The 26,731-nt window shown below is 46.4% G+C and overlaps 1 protein-coding gene and 1 long non-coding RNA gene across 3 annotated transcripts in view; one reads left to right on the top strand and one right to left on the bottom strand.

The window, feature by feature from the left end:
- Positions 1–6,508: 6,508 nt before the first annotated feature.
- On the bottom strand, positions 6,509–12,338 carry LOC103167553. Its single transcript, XR_485184.2, has 3 exons — positions 12,278–12,338; positions 7,034–7,161; positions 6,509–6,695 (listed from the first exon to the last, which is right to left on the bottom strand). It is a non-coding gene; the product is annotated as an uncharacterized LOC103167553 (long non-coding RNA).
- A 305-nt stretch (positions 12,339–12,643) lies between these two features.
- The window catches only part of PPP2R5E (protein phosphatase 2 regulatory subunit B'epsilon), an 81,715-nt gene continuing 67,627 nt past the window's right edge, over positions 12,644–26,731 (top strand). The window contains exons 1-2 of one of the 2 annotated variants that reach the window (XM_007661216.3): positions 12,644–13,141; positions 16,344–16,507. In XM_007661216.3, the coding sequence (XP_007659406.1) occupies positions 16,351–16,507 (157 nt within the window). In that variant the 5' untranslated portion in view covers positions 12,644–13,141; positions 16,344–16,350. The remainder of the gene's footprint in view (positions 13,142–16,343; positions 16,508–26,731) is intronic. The other variant, XM_001506734.4, reaches the window with a different exon arrangement.

The following is a 26,731-nucleotide window of genomic DNA, read 5'->3' on the forward strand; positions in this document are numbered from 1 at the left end:
GGATTAATTAAGGCTGAGACCAGGAACTGTGGGTCACAATTGTGGGCAAGAGAGGCTCCAATAGAGTTAACTAGATATAATTCATTTCCATTACTTTCCTTTTAAAGTTTCCATATAATAATAATAATAATAATGGTATTTAAGTACTTACTATGTGCCAAAGCACTGTACTAATTGCTTAGATGCAAGATAATCAGGTCCCACATGGGGCTCACGGTCTTAAGTACGGAGAACAGGTATTAAATCCCCATTTTGCAGATGACAGAACTGAGACACAGAGAAGTTAAGTGACTTGCCCAAGATCACCCAGTAGATGAGTGGTGGCGCTGGGAATAGAACCCAGGTCCTCTGACTCCCAGGCCCATGCTCTTTCCACTGAGGCCATGTTGCTTCCCTATTAATCTTTTTTAGGGGGCTAAATTTGTCAAATTCTACAGGAAGTAACTAAACTTCAAAGTTCAATCTCCACATATTCTGCATTCCTGTGCTCTTCCAAAACTGCTCTAGACAAACCCCAGGTTACAATCAGCCCTTGAGACAGCTTGAATTAATAGCTCTTCATCTTCCCTCTTAAATCCTGTTTTCTACTTAACTTTCCCATTCCAGTTGACACTACCACCACCCTTCCAGTCTCTGAAGCTCCACACCCTTGGCCTTACCCATGCGACCTCATTCTCTTTCAACTCTCACATTCACCCTGTCCCTAAAATCCCATTGATTTGTTTGATCTTTGATCCAACAAGTCCTTGCTGCCTGTTTTGTCTTGAGGGATTATGTGTTCCATGATCCATCTGGGATGGCAGCAGGATGGATGGTACCCATGCAAGGCAAGCTGCAATTTGAATCCTGGTTTAAGGAGACCTAAGCGGAGACTTGGATCTCCTCATCCTGGAGGGGTCCACCACTTATTTCTTTTATACACTTCCCAAGCACTGTCTTGTCATACATGTTGCCTTTTTTAAATGGTATTTGTTAAGCACTTACTGTGTGTCAAGCTCTGCTCTAAGCATTGGGGTAGATACAAATAAATCAGGCTGGATACCATACCTATCCCACACGGGGCTCACAATCTAAGTAGGAGAAGCAGCGTGGCTCAGTGGAAAGAGCACGGGCTTTGGAGTCAGAGGTCATGGGTTCGAATCCCAGCTCAGCCACTTGTCAGCTCTGTGACTTTGGGCAAGTCACTTCTCTGTGCCTCAGTTCCCTTATCTGTAAAATGGGGGTTAAGACTGTGAGCCCCACGTGGGACAACCTGATTCCCCTGTGTCTACCCCGGTGCTTAGTACAGTGCTCGGCACATAGTAAGCGCTTAACAAATACCAATATTATTATTATTATTATTAGGAGGGAGAACAGGTATTGAATCTCCATTTTACAGCTGAAGAAGCCAAGGCATGGATAAGTGCAGTGACTTGCCCTAAGTGATAAAGCAGGCAAGTGGTGGATCCAAGATTAGAACTCAGATTCGCTGATTCCCAGCCTGGTACTTTTATCCACTAGTTCCACTGCTTCCACTGTGTTGCTTTAGAGCCATCTGCACCTGATGGCCCACATGTAGGAGGCCAAGAAATGGTTACAGTTAAGATGGAAGGCACCCATGTCTTGTGAAGCAGGCCTAGGAAGACTTCTGAAAGAAACTCCTTAAAGTTGGCCTTTTCCCAAAGGGTACCATTTATCAGCAGTTCGTAGTATTTTTGAGCACTTACACTGCTCTAAGAGCTTAAGAGAGTACAATAAGTAGACAATCTCTGCTCATGAGGAATTTACAATCTAGCAGGAGATAGACATTAAAGTACAAATTGGGGGAGGCGACCGAGTCGAAAGATACGTACTTAAGCAATGTGGGTGTCTGGGGAGGTGAGTATGTATGTGCTCAGGGGTAAGGATTCAAGTGCATGGGTGAGGCAGTGAATCCAAGGGAGGAGATATAAGCTCCTTCGGAGTCAGGCGGGGCAGGATTTGATATTCACCCCTTCCCCAGCCCCACCGCACTTAAATACATTCCCTTCTGGAATTTACTCTAATGCCTGCCTCCCCCTCTAATCTGTAAGATCCTTGTGCGCAAGAATCATCAATACCTATCTTTAGAATTGTACTCAGTATAGGGCTGTTCACACGGTAAGTGCTTAACAAGTACCACTAATTGATTAATTAGATGAGAGATCAGTCAGTGAAGGCTTCTTGATGATGTAATTTTATTAGGACTTAAAATGGAGAGATTAATAATCTGAGGTGTGGGAGTGGAAGGAGGAGGAAGAAATAGGGAGAATGTGAGCGGGGAGAGCCTAAAGTGGAACCATGGGGTGCAGAGAAGAGGTAAATTCTAGGCGGAAAAAGTGAGAAAGGGGAAGATGAAGAAACTGACGAGAACACCGTCATGGAAAGAATAAAAATAATAGCATTTATTAAGGGCTTATTGTGCAAGATGCTGGGAAAAACACAGAGTTTACAAGGTTATCAGATCAGACTTAATCTCTGTCCCACACAGAGCTCACAGTCTATCTTATCCCCGATTTACAGATAACGAAACTGAGACCGAGAAGGGTTAAGTGTATGGCCCAAGATCACATAGCAAGCTAGTGGCAAAAATAGAACCCATGTCTCCTTACTCAGTTCTGTGCTCTTTCCTCTAGGCCACACTGCTTCTTATCCCCTCACCCCACTACTTACCCTTGCTCTTTTCCCACCACACCTCAGCTCATCTGCTTTGTTCCCCTCAAGCCAACCTACTTGCGTTGCTTTATTCTCATCTCTCATCACCAAGCTCCACCACCAAACTCATGCCCTCCCTTCTGCCTGGGATCCCTGCCCTCTTCACAGCCAACACACCACCGCTCTCCCCAACTTCAAAGCCTTTTTGAAATCACACCTCCTCCAGGTGGCCTTCCATGATTAATCTCCCAGGCCCCATTGATTTCCTACAAACTACCACTTAAGTATTTCTGCTGAACACTTGGGTATTCAATCCCCTCCTACAGCACTTATGTACACAGCTTTAAACTTTGTTGCTTCCCTTCACCTGCCATTTATTTTAGTGCCTGTCTCTCTAGAATGTAAGCTCCCTGAAGAGAGCAGGAATCATGTCTATTAGCCCTATTTCAGTCTATTAACAGCCAAGTGCATAGCGTAGCGCTCTGCCCAGAGGAAGCACTGAAATATGACTGTCAAAGGCTGCAAGGCATGAATGGAAGGATATACGCACACATTCTCTCGCTCAACCACTAGATTACAAAGTTAGGGAAAGAGGAGAAAGAGGTGGAAATGGCTGAGAGGGAGAGATGGGGAGAAAAAGGCAGAAAGGAAAAGGAGGAGGAGTGTGGTATCAAATATGATCTGGCTGGTAAAAGGTCATGGATTTCCAGAACAATAGTATGTTTACTGTGACTATAAGTCATACTGTTGGTCCTGGGAAAGATAGTGGCTTCAATGCCAATACTGCCTGCTGGGGTCAGGCTGCCATCGGCTGGGGAGGTTGCTGATTGAACCACCCAGTTTTTCATCTCCAAGTTCCTTAAAACATTAATTATGCACATTAATCACATAGTAAACTATGATTAATCTGCTTTTCTCATACCACATCCAAAAATGGGGCTGTAAGAATGAAAATAAGATCCATGACTTATCACTGCCCTTGCAATTCTTACATGTCACTAGCGAGGACATTATTTCCTGTGTGTGCATATGCGGCTGAGAAGGATGGTGCCCCACAGGCATCTCTCTTGTCCTAAACTGCATTCATCATCTTCTGCTCACTAACAGTAGCTGCTGCCTTGGGGGCCATCGCGTGCATGCTTGCTGCTTAGCCTTACGATGAGCCCAACAAAACCCTTTGGCTTCAACTGAACTATCACTTCCCATTACTTCACGGCAGCAAGATCTAGCGACTGTTCTCACTTCCCAAGCAACCGTCCCTTCGGGCTCCAACCCGTATCTTCTAACTGACCTTTTACCAGCCAGGTCAGGTTGACACCATACTCTCTCTCTTTCCCTCTCCTTGACCCTTCACCTTTCCTTTCTGCCTCGTTTATCTCCTATCACATTCCCTCTCCTGGCCATTTCCTCCTCCCCCGCTTTCCCTGACTTGGTAATCCAGTGGTCCACTCAGTGCCTGCCTGCCTCTCTCTCTTCCTTCAGTTCTTGTCTCGCAGCCTCCTCTCTGATATCATTGATTGAGCATTTCATGTGTGCAGACCACTGTACTAAGCACTTGGAAAATACAAGTTTAATATTCTAGTGGCTTCCATTTTTAATCTCACGGTCAGTCCAGCCACAGGTAAACTGTGAGGAGCATAGCAACAATAGCTGTGAGTGTGCGCTCTGTCACGATTGGAGACGGCTGAATCCCGCTCTCTCATATCTTCATGTATGACTTCTATATTCTTTTTTTTTTTTTTACATCATGGGAAAGGGCCTGTTCTTCCACAAACGAGGAAGATTCATTCTTCTTTTAAAGGTGTACTTCAGTCACCCAAACATTTTACAAAGACGTGAAATAACTTTCAAATGCACTGCCTTTGGAGATCTCTAATTTCCCAGACAAACCTCCACTAAACTTTAAATGCTCTACGATGTGGTCCTGAGCCATCTGAATACACTCTACTCAGATGGTTCAACAGTTGCCAAGGTGAACTGAATAGGATTTTGAAATCCTAATGGATCTCTCTCTAGGTCATCCCTGAGCTGAGTAGAAGGAAACAAACTACCACTTGGCTGGACCACTAGAACTTCACACAAGGAACACTGTTGATCCCAAAAGAGGAATGGATGTGAGGAAAAAAATAAAGCTTCATGCAGGCAGAAAACTCAAAGAAATCCTGATGGGCTGAACGAGTGGGCAGATCTTAGGAGCTCATAAAAGTGTCATCATTATCAATGCAATTTTTACTGAGCACTTACCTCGAGTGTTTAGAGCACTGTACCAAAGGCTTGGGAAAGTATGATACAACATAATTGGTAGACATGTTTCCTGCTCACAGTGAGCTTATAGTCTAGAAGGGGAGAAACATTGATATAAATAATTTATAATATATAATCTATAGATATGTATATAAGTGCTGGTCTAGTGGAAAGAGTCCAGGCCTGGAAGTCGGAGGACCTGGGTTCTAATCCCAGTTCTGCTGATTGCTTGCTAGGTGACTTGGTCAAGTCACTTAACTCTCTGTGCCTCAGACACCTCATCTGTAAAATGAGGATTAAATCCTCCACCCTCCAATTTAGATTTTGAGCCCCATGGGAGAAAGGGGCCGTGTCTGAATCTACTCCAGTGCTTAGAACAGCACTGGATATTTACTAAGCTCTTAAGAAATGCTATTAAAAAAATTGGGGGAGGGGAGGAGGCACTTAATCTTAAATGGGCAACTTGTCCACTGACCCCCCCATCTCCTGCTGGCCACTCCAAAATGAGGGATTGCCCCACCCATTCCAGAAATTGGCCCCTTCCTCATCAGCGTGGTCCAGTGGACAGAGCATGGGCCCGGGAGTCAGAAGGACCTAGGTTCTAATCGCAGCTCTGCCACTTGTCTGCTGTGTTACCTCGGGCAAGTCACTTTTCTTTTTTTTCACTTCTCTGGGCCTCAGTTTCCTCATTTGTAAAATGGGGATTAAGACTGTAAGCCCCATGTGGGCCAAGGACTGTGTCCAACCTGAATACAAAGGTAATCAGGTAATCTATCCTAGTTGTCAGTGTAGTGCCTAGCACAGACTAAGTGCTTAACAAATACCATAAAAAGCTGCCCACTTGTCTTCATCCTTTATGCCTCTTTCAACTATACTTTCCAAGCGCTTAATATAGTGCTCTGCACACAGTAAGCGTTCAATAAATACGACTGAATGAATGAAAGAACCCACCCCCATATTCAGTCACCAAATCCCGTCAATTCTTCCTCCACGATTACTTCAGGCTCCTCCCCTCCCTCTCCATCCAATCTGTCACCATGTCGGTCCAGGTACTTGTCATATCCCGATTTACCTACTGCGCTAGTCTCTTTGCAGACCTCTCTGCCTCCAGGAAAAGTAGGATCAGTCAGAGTAGTAATAATATTTATTAAGTTCCCACTGTGTGCAGAGCACTGTGCAAAGACTGGGGGAAAAAAATGCAAGGGTTAGGTTTAGCCACGCCCCAGCCCTTTAGAGACTCATAATCTAAGAATTCAGTGAAGAAGGGCTTGGCAAAAGACACAACAGGAAAGATTAAATAATATAAATACACTTGTTCTCTCTCCTACTTAGATTATGAGCCCCATGTGGGACAGAAATTGTATCTGACCTAATTAACTTGAACCTACCCCAGATCACAGAACTGTGTTTGAACATAGTAAGCGCTTAATATCACAACTATAATAATAATGAATACTCCAAACAACATAAAAGAGTCATTCATTCATTCAATAGTATTTATTGAGCGCTTACTATGTGCAGAGCACTGTACTAAGCGCTTGGAATGGACAAATCGGTAACAGATAGAGACAGTCCCTGCCCTTTGACGGGCTTACAGTCTAATCGGGGGAGACAGACAAGAACAATAGCAATAAATAGAATCAAGGGGATGAACATCTCATTAAAACAATAGCAAATAAATAAAGAGAATATAAAGCTGAGAGTCCAACGAGTCCAGGGGTAGAGGATACTTGTAAGGGCCTCAGTGTGCTGCTGTCCAGGTCACTGAGTTCAGTCAGAACGAAAGCTTCCTTGGCAGTCTAAAATAGAGCCAAAATGTCGCTGCTGCAGGCTAATCCCTCAAAGAGATCCCTCACTAATCCCTGCGGGGCTGTGGCCCCGTAGCCACAGCTCATGGAGGAAGCAAGTGCCTGGGTGGCACGGGGAGAACGCAGGAGAGGTTCCCGCCGGTTTCGCTAGGCTCTCCGGTGAGAAGAGAGGTCGAGGGGCACACTGCTGCACCTTAAAACCCCCACATCCTCGCTTGTGCAGGGCACAGGGGGGATGAAGGCCATGTGTGAAATCACACCTCCTCTGGGAGGTCTTCCCTGATTAATCTCTTCTCCCGCCACATCACCTAAGCACAGTACTCACATACCTTTACATTCTGTTACTTTCCCCTCCTGTCTAGTCATGCTGTCGAGTCGTTTCCAACTCATAGCGACTCCACGGACACATCTCTGCCAGAATGACCCACTCTTCATCGGCAATCGTCCGTAGAGTTTCCTTGGTAAAAATATGGAGGTGGTTTACCGCTGCCGCCTTCTGCGCAGTAAATTTTGAGTCTCCGCCTTCGCTGTGAGCCCGTCCTTCTAGACCGTGAGCCCATTGTTGGGTAGGGATTGTCTCTGTTGCCACAACGTACTTCCCGAGCGCTTAGTACAGTGCTCTGCACACAGTAAGCGCTCAATAAATACGGTTGAATGAAGGAATGACTCTCTCCCATGCTGCTGCTGCCCAGCACAGGTGAATTTTGACTTGCAGCAGATTGCCTTCCACCCACTAGCCACTGCCCAAGCTAGAAATGGAACGGTTCGGCCTCTCCTTGACTCTCCCTCCCATAGCCCAGACTGGTAGAGGACTGGAAACCCTCCAGGTGCGATCCTGAAAGGGGCACTTCCCTACCTGAATTTTATTTTAGGATCTTTCTTCCTCGATTGTAAGCTCTTTAAAGGCAGAGATCAGGTTTACTATCGTATTCTCCCAAATGCAGAATAAGCCCCCCCCGCAAAATCCTGCTGATTGCCTGCCACTGGTTTCCAGAGCTTAGAACAGTGCTTGGCACATAGTCAGTGCTTCACAAATGCCATCATTATTATTATTCTCTGCCAGCCCAGGCTCTGTTTGGCAAGGGACCTAGTATGGCTTGCCCATTCTGTTCTATTACCTCAGCTATTAAATGCAGAATGTTCAAACTATATTTTGTATTGCTGAGCGCACTCTTTGGGCAAAGCACTTTCTAAACACTCAGGGAAGATACCAATATATTAACTCACCAATGGCTCCCAGTGCAAATTCTTGCTTACCGGTTATCCAGGCTAGGACTAATAATAATGGTATTTATTGACTTAAAAAAAATTCTCCAACTGATTTATATTTATTAATTTTTACAGTATTACTATGTATCCTAAGCACTGTGGTAGGTATAAGTTAATTTGGTCGGACACAGTCTTTGTCCCACAAGGGGCTCACAGTCTAAGTAGGAGGGAGAACAGGTATCCCCATTTTAAAGCTGAGGAAACTGAGGCACAGAGAAGCTAAGTGACTGGCCCCAGGTTTCACAGCAAGCAATTGGCAGAGCTGGGATTAGGAACCAGGTTCTTCTGACTCCCAGCCCCATGCTCTCTCCACTAGACCACGCTGCTTCTCTAAATTGGAAAGAGCCTGGGCTTGGGAGTCAGGGGTCATGGGTTCGAATCCCGGCTCTGCCACTTGTCAGCTGTGTGACTTTGGGCAAGTCACTTAACTTCTCTGTGCCTCAGTTACCTCATCTGTAAAATGAGGATTAACTGAGCCTCACGTGGGACAACCTGATGATCCTGTATCTCCCCCAGTGCTTAGAACAGTGCTCTGCACATAGTAAGTGCTTAACAAAAACCAACATTATTATTAAATTGTAATTATGTCAAATTACACATGGTTACAGTAACTTACTTTCACAGCACAGTATTGTCCGTGATTTCTGAATATCAACTGGTATTCAGGTTTGCTAAAGGGATTTTTTTCATTATCAAAGTGAGACTACTTACTTACATAGAAAAGAAATCTTTTAGCATCTGGTATTGCCAGACATACTCTTAGGTAAGATGTGCCCCATTCTCAACCTAAATCTGGATTCGGGGGGGAAAAATGAACAGCCCTCTGGAAGGATTTTGCAATGTTACTTCATAAACATCAACAATAAACACTGGGGTTTGTTTGGAATGCGAAACTGACTTTTGTCCGATGTGTTTGACCCTTGGTTACTACTTTCATTTCTTCTTTACAATCTTTAGGAGTCTGTTAATCAAGGTCATTGTCTGGCGGATTTCATTCATTCATTCAATCGCATTGATTGAGTGCTCACTTTCATTCATTCATTCAATAGTATTTATTGAGCGCATAGCTCAGTGGAAAGAGCACGGGCTTGGGAGTCAGAGGTCATGGGTTCAAATCCTGGGGTCAGGCACTTGTCAGCTGAGTGACTTTGGGCAAGTCACTTAACTTCTCTGTGCCTCGGTTACCTCATCTGTAAAATGGGGATTAAGACTGAGAGCCCCGCGTGAGACAACCTGATCACCTTGTATCCTCCCCTGTGCTTAGAACAGTGCTTTGCACATAGTAAGCACTTAACAAATGCCACATTTATTTATTTATTTATTTATTTACTATGTGCCGAGCACTGTGCTCAGTGCTTGGAATGTACAATTTGGCAACAGTTAGAGACAATCCTGGCCTAGTGAGGGGCTCACAGTCTAAAGGGGGGAGACAGACAGCAGAGCAAAACAAAACAAAAAAAAACAAGACATCTTCAAGATCAATAGAATCAAGGAGATATACATCTCATTAACAAAATGAATAGGGTAATAAATAATGCATACAAATGAGCACAGTGCTGAGGGGAGGGGAAGGGGGAAGGGGAGCAAAGGGAAAGGGGGAGCCTCAGTCTGGGAAGGCCTCTTGGAGGAGGTGAGCTCTCAGTAGGGCTTTGAAGAGGGGAAGAGAGTTAGTTTGGAGGATATAACAATAATAATAATAATGGTATTTGGTAAGTGCTTACTATGTGCAAAGCTGGGGGGGATACAGGTTGTCCCACGTGGGGCTCATAGTTTTAATCCCCATTTTAATAATAAATAGGAATAACAATAAAGTTGGTATTTGTTAAGTACTTACTATGTGCAGAGCACTGTTCTAAGCGCTGGGGTAGAAACAGGGTAATTAGGTTGTCCCACATGGGGCTCACAGTCTTAATCCCCATTTTCCAGATGAGGTAACTGAGGCAACGAGAAGTGAAGTGACTTACCCACAGTCGCACAGCTGACAAGTGGCGAAGCCGCGATTCGAACCCACGACCTCTGACTCCCCAGCCTGGGCTCTTTTCACTGAGCCCCGCTGTTTTACAGAAGAGGTCACTGAGGCCCAGAGAAGTGAAGTGACTTGCCCAAAATCACACAGCTGACAAGTGGCGGAGCCAGGATTCGAACCCATGATCTCTGACTCCCAAGCCCGGGCTCTTTCCACTGAGCCCCGCTGAGTCAGGGAAGGCCTTTTGGAGGAGAGGGGCTTCAGTAAGGCTTTGAAAGGGGCGCGGGGAGAGTCATCATCTGGCGGATTTCATTTGAGAAGCAGCGTGGCTCAGTGAAAAGAGCCTGGGCTGGGGAGTCAGAGGTCATGGGTTCCAATCCCGGCTCTGCCACTTGTCAGCTGTGTGACCTCGGGCAAGTCACTTCACTTCTCTGGGCCTCAGTTACCTCCTCTGTCAAATGGGGATGAAGACTGTGAGCCCCAGGTGGGACCACCTGATTACCTTCCATTTCCCCCCACCCCCAGTGCTTAGAACAGTGCTGGGCACATAGTAAGCACTTAAATTCCATCATAATTATTTGGGAAGCAGAGTGGCTCAGTGGAAAGAGCACGGGCTTTGGAGTCAGAGGTCATGGGTTCGAATCCCGGCTCCGCCACTTGTCAGCTGTGTGACTTTGGGCAAGTCACTTCACTTCTCGGTGCCTCAGTTCCCTCCTCTGTAAAATGGGGACGACGAGTGGGCCTCACGTGGGACAACCCGATGACCCTGGATCTCCCCCAGCGCTTAGAACAGCGCTCTGCCCATAGGAAGCGCTTAACAAATTACAACATGATTATTATCACTTCACTTCTCTGGGCCTCAGTTCCCTTCTCTGTAAAATGGGGATGAAGACTGTGAGCCTCACGTGGGACCACCTGATGACCCTGGATCTCCCCCGGCGCTTAGAACAGTGCTCTGCGCATAGGAAGCGCTTAACAAATACCAACATTATTATCACTTCACTTCTTTGTGCCTCAGTTCCCTCCTCTGTCAAATGGGGATGAAGCCTGGGAGCCCCACGGGGGACCACCTGATGCCCCTGGATCTCCCCCAGCGCTTAGAACAGTGCTCTGCGCATAGGAAGCGCTTAACAAATACCAACATTATCACTTCACTTCTTTGTGCCTCAGTTCCCTCCTCTGTCAAAGGGGGATGAAGACTGGGAGCCCCAGGTGGGACCACCTGATGCCCCTGGATCTCCCCCGGCGCTTAGCACAGTGCTCTGCACACAGTAAGCGCTTAACAAATACCAACATGATTATTACTTCACTCCTCTGAGCCTCAGTTCCCTCTTCTGTCAAATGGGGATGAAGCCTGGGAGCCCCACGGGGGACCACCTGATGCCCCTGGATCTCCCCCAGCGCTTAGAACAGTGCTCTGCACATAGGAAGCGCTTAACAAATACCAACATTATCACTTCACTTCTTTGTGCCTCAGTTCCCTCCTCTGTCAAAGGGGGATGAAGACTGGGAGCCCCAGGTGGGACCACCTGATGCCCCTGGATCTCCCCCGGCGCTTAGCACAGTGCTCTGCACACAGTAAGCGCTTAACAAATACCAACATGATTATTACTTCACTCCTCTGGGCCTCAGTTCCCTCTTCTGTCAAATGGGGATGAAGCCTGGGAGCCCCACGGGGGACCACCTGATGCCCCTGGATCTCCCCCAGCGCTCAGAACAGCACTCTGCACATAGTAAGCGCTTAACAAATACCAACATGATTATTATTACTTCACTTCTCTGGGCCTCAGTTCCCTCCTCTGTCAAAGGGGGATGAAGACTGGGAGCCCCAGGTGGGACCACCTGATGACCCTGGATCTCCCCCAGCGCTTAGAACAGTGTTCTGCGCATAATAAGCGCTTAACGAATACCAACATGATTATTATCCATCCATTCAATCGCATTTATTGAGCGACAAGTGCACTGAGAAGACTGTACTGAGCGCTCGGAGGGGCCTGAGGAGGGAGGGAGAGCGTCGGCCGGTCCTGCCCATCCCGGCCTTGAATTAATTAACGTTGGTCCGTGTTAAGCGCTTCCTCCGTGCAGAGCGCTGTTCTAAGCGCCGGGGGGAGACCCCGGGGCCTCGGGCGGTCCCCCGGGGGGGCTCCCGGTTCGTCCCCATTTTCCAGACGAGGGAACTGAGGCCCAGAGACGGGAGTCGCCTCCAGTCACCCGGCTGACGAGTGTCAGGGGCGGGATTGGAACCCATGACCTCTGCCTCCCCAGCCCGGGCTTCTCTGGCCGGAGCCGCGCTGCTTGGGGGCGGCGCGGCGGGTGGAGGGAAGGGGCTTGGACCTACCAGGGTGGGCTGAGGCGTCGCCGTCGGCCATGTCGCTCCCCTCCTCCCCGGCCGCGCGGCCCCCGACCAGGCCCTGACCTTTGACCCCCCCGCCCCTCCGCGCGCGCGCGCGCGCGTGCAGGGGCGGGCGCGCGGGAGCCTCCAGGCGCCCCGAACGCTCCCACATCCGGGAACTTCCAGGCCGGGCCCAATGGGGAGGCTGAGCCTCCTCCTGCCGCCTCCTCCCCGCCCCCCTCTCAACCTACCTTGCTGGGGGGAGGGGGCGGGAGCGAGGCGGGCGGGGGCCAATGGGGCGCCGCTTCCTTTTCGAAGGGGCCAGTGGGCGGCGGCGGAGGGCGGGCGGCGGCGCTAGCGGGGTAGGTTGCGCGCGTGCCATGGACTGGGCCGCCCGGTGATATTGACAATAGGGAGAGAGGAGGGGGCGCCGACGGGGAGCGGGATCGGCGGCGACGGCGGCGGCGGCTCGGGCACCTGCCCCTCACACCTTCCACTTTCTTCTCCTCGTCCTGCTGCCGCGGCGGATCCGGCCTCCTTCCTCACGTCGCCGCCGCCGCCGCCGCCGCCGGTCCCGGGCCACGAGCTGAGGCGCCGCCCGAACCGTCCGCCGTCCGTCCGTCCGTCCGTCCGCCCTCCGGGGATGTGAGGGAGTGAGGGAGGAGCGCAGCGGGGCTCGTGCGGATTTGATGGGCCGCGGGGGAGGATCCTGAACCCGACCAGGCCGCCGTCCCGAGCCAACGCCGAGGCCTAGAGGCGCCGCCGCCCCCGCCGTCCCCGCCGCCCCCGCCGCCCCCGCCGCCAGTCCCCTTTCGGCCCCTCGCCCGGGAGCCGCTCTCCGTCTCCGGATTCTTCCTCGGGAGCCTCAAGGTAACCGGGGCCGCGGCCTCCGCGCCACCCAGGCCCCGCGCCGCCTCCCTCCCTCTTTGACCGAGGACAAAAACCGTCCCGGCGCGGCCTTTTCCCCCCCTCCAACCTTCCCCCGCTCGCTTTCCACCCCCGGCGTCCAAGGAACGGGGCCGAAAAGGACAACAAAGACGTTCCCGTTAGAGCGCCCGTCGTGCAGTCCTCCTCCCCAGGCCCTCCCCGTTAAGACTTGGGCCATCCCGGTCCTCTTACGGCGACCAGGCTAGAGGCAACACATTTTACAAACCCTCCCCTTCCAAAAAACCCGCAGACTTGAGGGGCGAAAATCAAGCCTCCCGAAGCAAAGAAACGATACGCCCCAAGGGTTGGGGCAATAATAATGTTGGTATTAAGCGCTTACTATGATCTCAGCGCTGGGGGAGACACGGGAAGAATATTTCCGAAACCCCCCCCCACCCCGGCCTTTTCTTGGTGCCGGTCCCGGGGAGAAGCGGCTCCTCCTCCCCGTTATTTACAACTTAAGCCTCCTTTCTGTTGGAACCACAGGGTCACTGAGCACTGGGGCGTTTGTCCGGATGCGGTATTTCTGCCCCGCTCCGCATTAATGTTGCACGGGGCCTCAGCGCCTTCATTCGGTGGGATTTATTGAGCGCTTACTCTGTGCAGGGCACCGGACTGAGCGCTTGGAATGGACAGATCGGTAATAGAGACAGTCCCTGCCTTGGACGGGCTGACGGGGTTGCCGATCTGTCTATTCCAAGCACTTATTCATTCAGTAGTATTTCTTGAGCGCTTACTGTGTGCAGAGCACTGGACTGAGCGCTTGGAATGGACAAATGGGTAACAGAGACAGGCCCTGCCCTTGGACGGGCTGACGGGGTTGCCGATTTGCCCATTCCAAGCACTTATTCATTCAGTAGTATTTCTTGAGCGCTTGCTATGTGCAGAGCACTGGACTGAGCGCTTGGGATGGACAAATGGGTAACAGAGACAGGCCCTGCCCTTGGACGGGCTTACGGTGTTGCCGATTTGCCCATTCCAAGCACTTATTCAATAGTGTTTCTTGAGCGCTTATTATATGCAGAGCACTGGACTGAGCGCTTGGAATGGACAGATGGGTAATAGAGACAGTCCCTGCCCTTTGACGAGCTTACGGTGTTGCCGATTTGTCCATTCCAAGCACTTATTCATTCAGTAGTATTTATTGAGCGCTTACTATGTGCAGAGCACTGGCCTAAGCGCATGGAATGGACAAATGGGTAACAGAGACAGTCCCATCCCTTTGATGGGCTGCCGATTTGTCCATTCCAAGCACTTTTTCGTTCAGTAGTATTTATTGAGCGCTTACTATGTGCAGAGCACTGGACTGAGCGCGTGGAATGGACAAATGGGTAACAGAGACAGTCCCTGCCCTTTGACGGGCTTACAGGGTTGCCGATTTGTCCATTCCAAGCGCTTATTCAATAGTATTTATTGAGCGCTTACTATGTGCCGAGCACTGGACTGAGCGCTTGGAATGGACAAATGGGTAACAGAGACAGTCCCTGCCCTTAGACGGGCTTACAGGGTTGCCTATTTGTCCATTCCAAGCGCTTATTCATTCAATAGTATTTATTGAGCGCTTACTATGTGCAGAGCACTGGACTGAGCGCGTGGAATGGACAAATTGGTAACAGATAGAGACAGTCCCTGCCCTTTGACGGGCTTACGGTGTTGCCTATTTGTCCATTCCAAGCGCTTATTCATTCAGTAGTATTTATTGAGCGCTTACTCTGTGCAGAGCACTGGACTGAGCGCTTGGAATGGACAATTCGGTAACAGATAGAGACAGTCCCTGCCCTTTGACGGGCTTACGGTCTAATCGGGGGAGACAGACAGACAAGAACAATGGCAATAAGTAGAGTCAAGGGGAAGAACATCTCATTAAAACCATAGCAAATAAATGGAACTTAGTACAGTGCCCTGCACATAGTAAGCGCTCAATAAATACTATTGAGTGAAAATACTATTGAATGAACATGGTGCCGGGTGTTTCGCTGGGCGAACAGAGCGGCTTGCGGGGAATGGAGAGGGCAGGAGCCCGCCAGAAATTCAGGGGGATGGAAGGAAAATTCATTCAAGAGTGTTTATTGAGCGCTTACTATGTGCAGAGCACTGGACTGAGCGCTCGGAATGGACAAATCGGCAACAGAGACAGTCCCGGCCCATCGACGGGCTCACAGGCTAATCGGGGGAAATGACAGACGATCCACCGGACCCCTCCAACCTCAAGGGAATGCCCCGTGGCCCTCCAAGGAGAAAGTCAATTTGGTGTTTTCGATCTAGTTGTGAAGTTATTGGAATGCCCCTTTTTGCACACTCAGCTATGTCCGTTCAGGAGGCATTTGGGGAATCGTGCGTTCTAGGTGTTTAAATATAAAACACTGCCTTCCCTTCCATCTGTAGTGGCAATATGCTCCACTCCCTTCTAGGTAATGGTGCATTAAACTGCCGTCCCTAGGTAGTTTCGTTCATTCATTCAATGGTATTTATTGAGCGCTTACTATGTGCAGAGCACTATACTGAGTGCTCGGAATGGACAAATCGGCCACAGATAGAGACAATCCCTGCCTATTGACGGCCTTACAGTCTAGTTTGCTTCATTTTGCCTTCCAGGGAAGAAACGGTGGCACTTCGGGGTGCTGTAAAGTACGCCAAGCTGGGGCCTGTTATTCCTATTTACTAAGTGCTTACTTTGCAGAGAGCACTCTTCTGAGCCCCGGGAAAGAAATGCACGGATGAACTGTGGACGCGGTCCCTGGCCCCATTTTAAATCTCTCTCTCTCTCTCTCTCACTTAATTCTGCCCTTCAGTTATATTCGGTTTTTAAAATGGAAGTACTTTGCTTCTTTAAGATATTTATATATGAAATTCTTAGAAAGCAAGATGGCAAAACCCTTCCCGCAGTTGGCAAGTGGACGGTGAAAATTTTCTTCTTCAGAAATGCCCCGTTGACCCAGAGATGGCCGTTGAGAGATCACTTTCTGAACTGAAATTCTCATCTCTGCTATGAAGCACGCTCTTCGTCTTCATTGCCATTTCCCGTGTGACGCACGTGTGCGCTTCCATTGACCTAGGCCAGTTTGTAGGATTTTTTTAACCGATTTTCAGCGTACCTGTTTCTGTCGACTTTGGGAATGTGTTGTTAATTCTTCTTTCCTTCTAGTAGGGATATGTCCTCAGCACCAACTACTCCTCCATCAGTGGATAAAGTAGACGGATTTTCTCGGAAGTCCGTCAGAAAAGCCAGACAGAAGAGGTCGCAAAGTTCCTCGCAGTTTAGGTCTCAGGGCAAGCCTATTGAGTTAACCCCTCTGCCCCTGCTAAAAGGTAAGGCTCTGGTCCAGACGTTGGAGACAAAGAATTTGTTTTGCAGAGGAGGGGTGGAAATAGCAGCGGTATTTATCCATTGATTCATTGGACGGCTGCTGAGTTGATAAATCGGGCTAAGTGCTTGGAAGAGGATCCGTAAAATTAGGTGCTCTTGCGTTGAAATCGTAAAGGTCGGTTCCGGTTCCGCGGAATAGAACGGAAATCATCCTGAAAGATTTTTAGAAAACTAGTCTTCCGATTTGGCAGGCGAAACTACCGAGTTAACGTTTTAGTTACGTATGCACTCGTGCCGGGTCAAGAGTGGTCTCCACTTGTTTAAGTGGGCACCTGTCCGAAGCTTCCAGTAACTCTGGACTTTTGCATGTGCAGTAATTATTGAACTTCCAACTGTAGGTTAAAGAAAAAACAAAACCTCAAGCCTGTTAATAAGTGGACCTACTGTGCATTTTGCAGAGTTCACAGATTTGATGGGCGTGCTTCCCTAGCACTTAGTACAGTGCTTCGCACACAGTACAGTGCTTCGCACACAGTAGGCGCTCAGGAAATGCTATTGATCGGTTAAGCTGTTGGCACCGGCAGCTGGGAGTTAAAGAAGTAGCTGCCACAGTAAGTATTCTACTAGGAGGTGATACTATTAACTTATTTATAGTGTGATGGTGTAAAGGAAAATTTAAAAGCACATACAAGGGAAAAGGTTAGTTTACTTTTCATCTTTTTGGCATCCTAAGGATTATGAATATTTCACTTGTGAAATAGGCTGCTCACTGTGGTTGTTTGCAGTAGTGGGCCCTTTTCTAACATTTCGGTAGTCTTTCTTGGAAAGGATTGAGAACTAGAAATTAATATAGAGAAGGGTCACTCTCTTGATTGAATACGTCGTTCTCAGTTTAGGCCTTACGTCTTTGTTGCGGGGGGTACTTCTCTTCCCTCCTCTGTATTTTGTGCTTATAAGTAGGCATTGTTTTGGAATTTTTCAGAATCCAGTTTTCTCCAGATTAAAATATACCGGAGAAGGTGATTTTGTTAGATTTCAGTCAACTGCTTGCCCCGACCTATATAGAGGAATGACGTGAGATAAACACATTCCCGGCGGCTGGAAGAATGCCTGGAAGCCTAAATAAAATGCTGATTAATTATCTCATTTTATTTAAATTTTTTTTTCAACAATTTGGAACATCGGAAAATTAGGTTAAACTTGGAACCTCACCTGGTGATACTTTATCTTCCCTCTTCTACCCACTCCCTTCTCGGTTTTTTTTTAAAAAAAAACCCAACAAAAAAACATAAAAAACTCATTTCACTTAAAACCAAGAAACTCTGATTTTTTAAATGATCTGTTCCTGGAGAGATGAACAAAGTACTTAAAAGTTTCCGAGTTTGCATATGCTCCATGACTTTGGGATCCAAAATTACTATTGGGAAAAAAAGTACTTTCTGAGCGACTTTTAAAAAGGAAATTGTAAAAGTCACTTTGGGGTTGTCACATTATTAGTATTGATATCGTTATTAATATTGCATGTGGCACTTTCTATGTGTCAAACACTTTTCTAAACTCTAGGCTAAATACGTTAATCATGTCGGACACAATCCCTGTCCCACATGGGACTCACAGTTTAAGAAGCTAGCTTGAGTGGACAAAGTGGAGAACACTGTTTTGTGTAGTCATTTATGTCATCTGAAACAGATATGCAAAGTGTTTCTTTTAACATTGAAATTGACAGCGGTCATTGTCAAGACTGACAGTTTTAAAATTGAGCTGTCTTAAAGATGCACTGTGGCTGTTTATAGGATCAGAAACTATTTTAGTCATCAACTTGGAAAATGAGTTCACCAACATAATTGAAATACCTATTGTTGACCTTAGTTATCTATCTGCTGAGAAAACTTGGTCTTAGAGAAGATGAGGGGGTAGATGTGTTTGTGCTGTCCTTGGAAGTGTGGTTATTAATCAGTCATATTTATTGAGTGCCTAGTGTGTATAGAGCGCTTAGGAGAGTACAAGGGAACACAATGCTCCCTGCCCACAATTAGCTTACAGTTAGAGGGGGAGAGGGACATTAATACAGATCAATCACGGACATGTACACAAGTGCTTTGGGGCTGAGGGAGGGGTGAATAAAGGGAACGAATCCAAGTTGACTTGAAAGTTTTCCAAGAATGGGATTCTGATGAACACCAGCTCCTTGTCAGGACAGAAAAATGAATAGACAGAACAACATTGCAAGTGTCTTTAAACCTCGTTTTATACAAACTCATTTAATGAATCTTTTTAACAAGGGCACTTCAGATAAAGCATTGTGAAACTACCTCAAATGATCTCACTTCATTCTGTAGTATTTCTGGAGCACCGTTGTGTGCAAATACTGCACTAAACCCTGGGGAAAATATACGGATGAAAATTAGACAAACACACACACGTGTGTGTGCCATTTCCCGTCCCCCTCCTCGGCCCCCCTTTCCCTTAAAGATCTCACAGTTTAAGAATGAGGTATTGGGAGAGGTTGGCGATTAAATAAGGAATGAAGAAACAATAGAAACACAAAAGTAACACAAAAGCCAGCTAAATACAAAAAGCAATAGGGCCTTGTGGTTAGGGGGCTCAAGGAGGATTGTCCCGACCACGGCCTCCCTGACATTCCTAAAAACTGAGAAGACCACTCAGTGTTGCTGAGCAATATCTCTCCTCCTCTCTCTCACTCCTTCTCCCTCCCCACCCCCAGCACCAGGTTTCAGAGGTCCATTGGTGCCGTGTGTATTTGTGAAATTAGGTCTTGTGATCTCACCATGTACATTAGTAAAACAGAAGAAAAGTGTTTCAGATTTATTGGCCGTGCAATGAACTGAATTCTCCTACTTGATTGTCAATATCTGGAAGCACCTCATGAAGTAAACAGATGTGGGGCCAAACTGATCATCTTGTTCACCCGATCCTTTAGTTCAGTGCTTGGTCCGGAAAAAGCAAACTGCCACAGGTATTAGTAATAAGAATCGTACTGTATCCGAAGTGCTAGGGGAGCTACAAGATGATCACATTGGACAAAGGCCCTGTCCCCCTTGGGCATCACAGCTTTTAAGTAGTTTCTTATGCTTGTTTTATCTTTTCCATAAAAATGGAATCATGGGTCTCATATACCTATTATCTGGACAACCCAGAAAAAAGCCCATGTGAATGCGTTAGGAGTTATCACGCCTTCCAGCGGATACAGCAGGGTTTTGTTTAACATGTAGTGGCTCATACATTTACTGTCAGTGGTCAGTCATTAAATAGCGCTGTCATTTGACATTTTTAAGTCTCGAAATAATGAATCCCAGAGTTCCCTGCCTAGTCAGTAAACACATTTGGAAAAATGGGCTCTAGTCCCCGGCAAGTAGCTTAGCCAACCTTCTTTTACGAGGCAGCTAAAAGTTAGGACTGACTGAAACTCTGAGTGCAGTTATCCAGTGGGTGAGCAGAGCCATCGGGGTTGGGAAGGCTAGGGGGCAAAGACCTGAACATCCAGATAGTTTGCTGCAGGGTCAGTACCTGTGCCATTATCCTCCCAGAACAGGGCTGCCGGGGTGGTGGCATAACAGGAGCAAAACCGCCATCTTGCCCTCCCCAGGCCGCAAAATCCACAGGAAGCTGGGACCCTGCCGAAATCGCGGCTTTTCTGCAGGATGCTGCTGCGTCCGCAGACGAAATGTCCCCAGCCTCGGAGGCTGAAATGCGATCTCTCTGGTTTCATATTGACTCTGTGTTCACCCAAGTTTTGTTGCTGCCTGGGGGTGGTTACTTCCTTGCTACTTTGCCGCACTCACACTAATAGTAGCGAGTGGGGGTGCTTCCCTGGTTGGCCCCACAGATGACCTCGGGTCTAAGCTCTGGGCCTCCGGGAAGGAAGAATCTGAGAGGAAAGACTTTTCACTCTTTCATAGCCTCTTGGCTAAGTTTGAAAAAATGAGCCAACTTGAACTCCACATTCCACCGTGTCCATCTGCCAAGTTGGAAGTTTGCAGTGCAAATCAGACGTGAACTAACTGGTAACAGTACAACATCTGTAAGTTTGAGGGAGATTGGAGCGTAACCTGGTCTTATCTGCCCAGACCATGTGTATTCTGGGCGGACATCAAACATTAATAGCCACACTGACATCGGCAGGTCTGGGCTCTGTTCGAGGTAGAGTTTGTGTGGAATCAGTCAGTCGTACTTGTCAGTCAGTTGTATTTATTGAGCACTTACTGTTTGCAGAACACTGTATTCATCCCACCAACCGCAAATGGGATCCCTCTTCAGGAGCCTAGTTTAGGCTTTTTCCACCCGAGTCCCTCTCCCCCCAGGTTGTGTCCGCCCCTCCCGCAGGGCTGCTAGGATGTGGCTCGCAAAGAAGTAGAAGCAGAAGAGGTCATGTTTTGTTTGTCCAAAGGGTAAATCAGTTTAGAAAAGTGTAACCCACTTATTAGGCTCCAAATGGACAGGCCACCTTAGAACACCCTTAATGAGGTTCTGATGGATTTTTGTGGTATTTCTGGACCTTCAACTCTATTAAACGATGTGTTAAACATGTGGATGGCAGGAAAAAAACTATGTGCCTCATGGTTTTTGACTTTGGTGTTTCTGTTAGCACTCCTTGGGGCATGGTTACATTACGTTTCCCTCCCTTTTAATTTAACGACAAACCCAAGCTGCAGCTTAATTTAAAAAATGGCCTTATATTAAGAAAAATTTTGAAGTCAGCTTAAAAATGAGTATTCAGTGCCTTCCTGATTCCCATCCACTCCTTGGAGGGGTAACACTTTGCCACAGAATGTATGATGCCTGGTTTTGTGCAACTGAAAAGCTGACACTTTTGGAGCATTTTTTAAAACTCTTATTTTGTTTCAAAATATATTTGCAATAGTCTGAAAGTAAATTATTTTGGGGTGTTTTCATTGCTTGCAATTCTCGCTTATCAAGTTCTGAATATTTTTACTAATTTTTCGGGATAGTGCAGATCAGTCTGAATAGATTAGCATGTTTTTTCCTTTTCCTGTATAATAATAATGATAACGATGATGGTATTTGTTAAGCGCTTACTGTGTGTCAGGCACTGTTCTAAACGCTGAGGTGGAAATAAGGTAATCAGATTGGACACAGTCTCTGTCCCACATGGGGCTCACAGTCTTAATCCCCATTTTACAGAGGAGGTAACGGAGGCCCAGAGAAGTGACGTGACTTTCCCAACATCACACAGCAGACAAGTGGCAGAGCTGGGTTTAGAACCAATAGCCTTCTGACTCCCAGGCCCGCGTTCTATCCACTACGCCATTCAGCTTCTCCATTTATTGGCCGAAAGCCAAAAATGGGAGAAACTGCATTCCATCATCATCAGTAGCACTTATTGAGCACCTGTTGGGTACCGAGCACTGTACTAAGCATGTGGTTCCTGCCTTATAATCTAAAGTGGGAGGCTTATTTACAAAGAGTGGGAGCAGGAGCAAGAACAAAGATGTAGCTGATGGGAGCACCAATATATCAAGATAACTGATATCAATAATCGATCATTCGTATAGAGTGATTACTCAGGGCAGGGTCCTGTCTGGAGGGCTTGGGAGAATACAGTGGAGTTAGCGGACATGACCTTTGACTAACCCTGTAAAATGAGTGCTGGGTAAAATGCAAGGGGTTGCTCGGGGTGGCTTTAGAGTTTCCACATTTTGGCATGCTGGGAATAAATCTGGGGCAGCCTCTTGGAGGAGATGGGACTGGAAGAGGGCCGTGAAGATGGGGAGAGGTTTGGGCTAGTGGATTTGAAGAGAAGGGGTGTTTCAGGCAATGGGAAGAAGCATCAGCAAGGGGTTGGAGGTGGGTGGGTGTTGAGTGAGGTGCGGTTAAAATGAGTGCCAGCTGGTAAATATCAAGTTAAGAGAACCCGATATGTAACCTCTTGGAAAGGTGGTGGGTAGCCTTGATGCCGATGACTAGGAGTTACTTTTTAATGTGGGGAGAATTTGGTAGCCATTGGGGGCTTTTGAAGAGGGGGGACACTTGTTTTCAGGAAGATGATCCAGACAGCAGCATGTATCATAGGCTGGAGGCATGGAGGTCAGTGAGGAGGCTGATAAAATAATCCGCAAAATTTAATGAAACAAAACAACCCACACACCCCCCCAAAAAAATCAAGCAAATCCTCCAAACTTGGCAAAATAAGACCATGCTTCTTTTCCCTGTTTTAAGTTAGAAATGAGCTTACAGAAAATCCTTTCCCCTTTCGGAAGTGTTCGATAAATAACATTGATTGATCGAATGATTCCGAAAGATGAGAAGTAACATTGATTCTCTCTATATTATCTTGATGGAAGAGTCTGGTGAATGCAGTTAAATCACTAACTCTGAATCTAATAGTTGAACGTTACTTTTTCTACCTTAAAAATAAAGCGCTTACAGAATACATCATCATGGGGGTTGGGGTGCGGAGGGAGACCTGCAAGAAGACAGACCATGCCTTTTCACACGCAGCAGCAGTGTCTGATTTAATGTCTGATTTAATTTCTGGATGGAAACCCTCCATTTTTCAAAGATCTGAATTGTAAAGGCAGTTTTTGACTTTCAGTATTGATACAACTTTTTAAAACACCTCAAGAGATCAATCAGATGCCTTAATTCATATATGTTGCTTAAAGTATATTCAATATGGGTGATTTGATTACTAATGCTGACAGCCTCTTACTTCTGTTCTCTTAAATTGCTAACCACTTGCATGTTTCTAAGTCTTTGATTAAAGCAAAAGTTGAGGATTTTTTTCTTAACTATTCAGCAGGCAAAAATTATCCTTTTAACCATATTTTGGTGTGTGTCCAAGTTAATTGTGATTGGTGATTATTGTGATTTGGTTAAAAGGAAAAAGTCTCAAGATTTATTTTCTCTTGCATCCAAAGGTGTGATTTCAGAGAACTCTCCATTTAGAAAGAGGGACTGGGGTGGGTCTGAAGGGGCAAGAAAATCTAATTGGGGATTATCACAGCACATCTCCATTATTAATGTTAAGTAACATCCAGTTTCAGGACTGACCTCAATTAAATAATAAGAACTTTAAGCAGGCTAATAAGGTAATTATCTTCAGGAAATACCGTATGGGAACCATCTCTTTGGACACCCTCTGAATTATAAAGGGAATGGCTTTGTTTGCCAGTTTTTATTAACATAATGAAATCTGGTATAAATAAAGGCTCAGTGAATTCTCTAGCCGTGTTTGTTTGAAGTAGTATAGGGCTAAATGTTAAAATCATCCATCACTGAAACTCTTCTGTTGTGGGTGCAGCTTTGAATTGGCTGTTAACGTTGAAGAAAACTGAGGTTGAAATCGTGTCCTATTTTAACAGGATGTCACTGACAGTGCTTGACATGTAATAACCACGTAACAAATACCATAAAAGAAAGTGCTGCTGGAGATAGCTTGGATTCTTTGCTAGAGGGAGATAGAAAGATGGTGGAGGTTGACCATCTCTCTCATCAAAAATGATGAAAGGTAGCAGGATCCCACCCCAGAATATCTTGCCTTGCAGTATGGTTCCCTTTAGTTCAGTCAAGCAATCTGCCTATGTATTGAGCACTTACTGGGTGCTGAGCATTGTACTAAGCGCTTAGGAGAATACAATGTAGCAATATAACAGACACATTCTGTACCCACAGCTGGCTCTGTTTTTAACCTCCGATGCCACTTAGTTCTGAGTTTTACAAGAGGTTCTTGCACGAGTCCAATAGCTTTTGATTATTACTTCTGGAAACTGAAAGAGTTGGATAACTTACGTTGCAAATGGAAAAATCCAGTTGCTCTTTGGACTTGGCTACCACTAGTCTTTTTTTGGTCCTCTATTCAGAAGGCCCCGGAAAAGGTGATAGTCTGTAATTGGGTGTCGTATATGATGGGGGTGGTGCAGCAGTAGCCAGTCCAGGCCCTGGGGTTCTCCCTCGGCATCCCCCATCTGCCTTGCCCCCTAGAATTGAGGGGAGAAGTTGGGAAAGACAGCAGAGGATAGAGGGAGATGGAAAAAAGGGGGGGGGTTCCCCCTCACCTGGAGCCGGTCTTTCCCCGTGGCTCCTTATCTTGAGAACTTCCTCCTTGCAAAGTTTCACATTTTTAGACCTCATGGGCATAATTTTCCATTTCCTGCCAAAGACGTTTTATCCGTTAAGTAACTTCTGGTATCTTGTTTAGTATTCCCGGCTCTGCCGCTTGTCTGCTGTGTGACCTTGGGCAAATCACTTAGCTTCTCAATGCCTCAGTTACCTCATCTGTAAAACGGGGATTAGGACTGTGAGCCCAGTGTGTTACGGGGATTTGTGTCTAACCTGACTTGCTTGTATCTATCCCACCGCTTTAGAACAGTGCCCAGCACTTACTAAGTGCTTTACAAATTCCTTCTTCTTCTTCGTCCTTCTTCCTTCCTCCTCCTTCCTCCTTCCTTCCTCCGCCTTCCTCCTCCTTCCTCCTCCTTCCTCTTCCCTCCTCCTATTATTAAGTGCTTTACAAATACCTTCTTCTTCTATTATTATTATTATCGTGGTCATTTGAAAAACATTTTGCAATGAATGTTTTTTAGCATATTTGCATTTTCATATTGATTCGGGTGTCCATAAATCCATTTCCCCTAATGTCACACAAGGTCAGAGTTTGGGGAAAGGATTCTTGGATAAAATAATAATTGCTTGATATTTGATATCAAACTTTACAAGATTTATCAAAAATCTGGAGCCGTAGTGTAGAATGAAATGGCCTGGTTTCTTGTCTTTTTCTCACTCGTAAATTAATGAAGCTTGATATTTCAATTCCTCTTACAACTAGTAATAGCCAGACTTGAGCAGGTTTTAAAGCATTGCCCATCTAGTTGTATTTCATAGGTAGGCTAGTTCTTTCAGGACTTAGTGAAATTTTATGAGCATGCTGATTAAAGTATTTTATTTCCAAATATTGTCATACTTACTTGATGGTCCAGTGGTGAAGGACAGTGAAATGGAAATGCTTCTCTCTCAGTCAGCCTTTTTACCACAGTAGTGAGGTTGGCATGCAAAAAACTATTTTCTTGACAGTTGAATTCTGAGTGGGCATTTGTTACACCTTGAAACTGCATTTTTTTTTAAAACCTAATCCATTTTTCTTATTCCATCTGACTCACCAGTGTTGAGTTTCTTACCATTTTACTGTTGAAATATAAACAGGCGATGCTTTAAATGAAAAATCCCCAAAGCATCTTCAGGAAAGGAAATTGAATCTCTATATGTGCAGCTGTTGTCTTTTGAAGTGCTTAGTCTGTCTCCTAATCCGTTTTAATCCCTCTGATTTTTTTTCTGTACCTGGAATAGAGGCAGATATGCTATAATAGGTGTAATGATTTATAAGATTAAACCTGGAGTTGGTGTCTTTTGAAAATGCAGGCCTCATTGTAAGAGGGGAAGGGGGCTGGGGGGAGGGGAGGGTTGTACTTGGGTGCTTCAAGAGTGTTTAGCTGCCACGTTAGAGGAGCACCATCTGGAACCAGTGCCTGGGATTTTTCCTATCCAGGTGGGTCCCAGCCCCAACCAGTGCACCCTAGCCAGCACACCCCTTTTCCCTCCTTTTGCTGTGGCCAAAGGATTTTAACAACAACTGAGGTTTTGAAGCAAGTAAAGGCAAGTCACTTAACTTCTCCGTGCCTCAGTTACCTCATCTGTAAAATGAGGATTAAGATCATGAGCCCCATGTGGGACGTGCACCATGTCCAACCTGATTACCTTGCATCTAACCCAGCACTTACTATAGTGCCTGACACATAGGAAGCACTTAACAAATAGCTTAAAAAAAACAACCAGGTATTTTGATTCCGGGGAAGATTGCAAAAACAAATAATTGAGAAAATTTCCAATTTAAGTTTTTCTAATTCCTTTTGTCACTTGCTAATTTTAAACTTTTCAGAGCTATTGTGATTGATATGGAGAGCTATCTGTGCCGTCCCGTGTGGGTGGATGGAACTGAGTGAAGCGACGTGCTGGTACTGAAAAGCTTTTTAGTACCAGCACCTGAAGTGGCGTTCAAGTTGTGATGCTTTACATAACCAGGGCGAAGGGTGGGACGTTCTTCTTCAGCATCAACTGTGATTGCGCCAGACTCTGACCTGAGCCAAATATCCATGGAATAAAGAGGACTGGGGCATTTTGAGCCAGTAGTGTTCATCGCTTGCACATTCTTGGAGGAATTTCATGTTAAGTAAGGACAGTAAATGTGCATT

Source organism: Ornithorhynchus anatinus, chromosome 14 (assembly GCF_004115215.2).
Source record: "Ornithorhynchus anatinus isolate Pmale09 chromosome 14, mOrnAna1.pri.v4, whole genome shotgun sequence".
NCBI classification, from domain to species: domain Eukaryota; kingdom Metazoa; phylum Chordata; class Mammalia; order Monotremata; family Ornithorhynchidae; genus Ornithorhynchus; species Ornithorhynchus anatinus.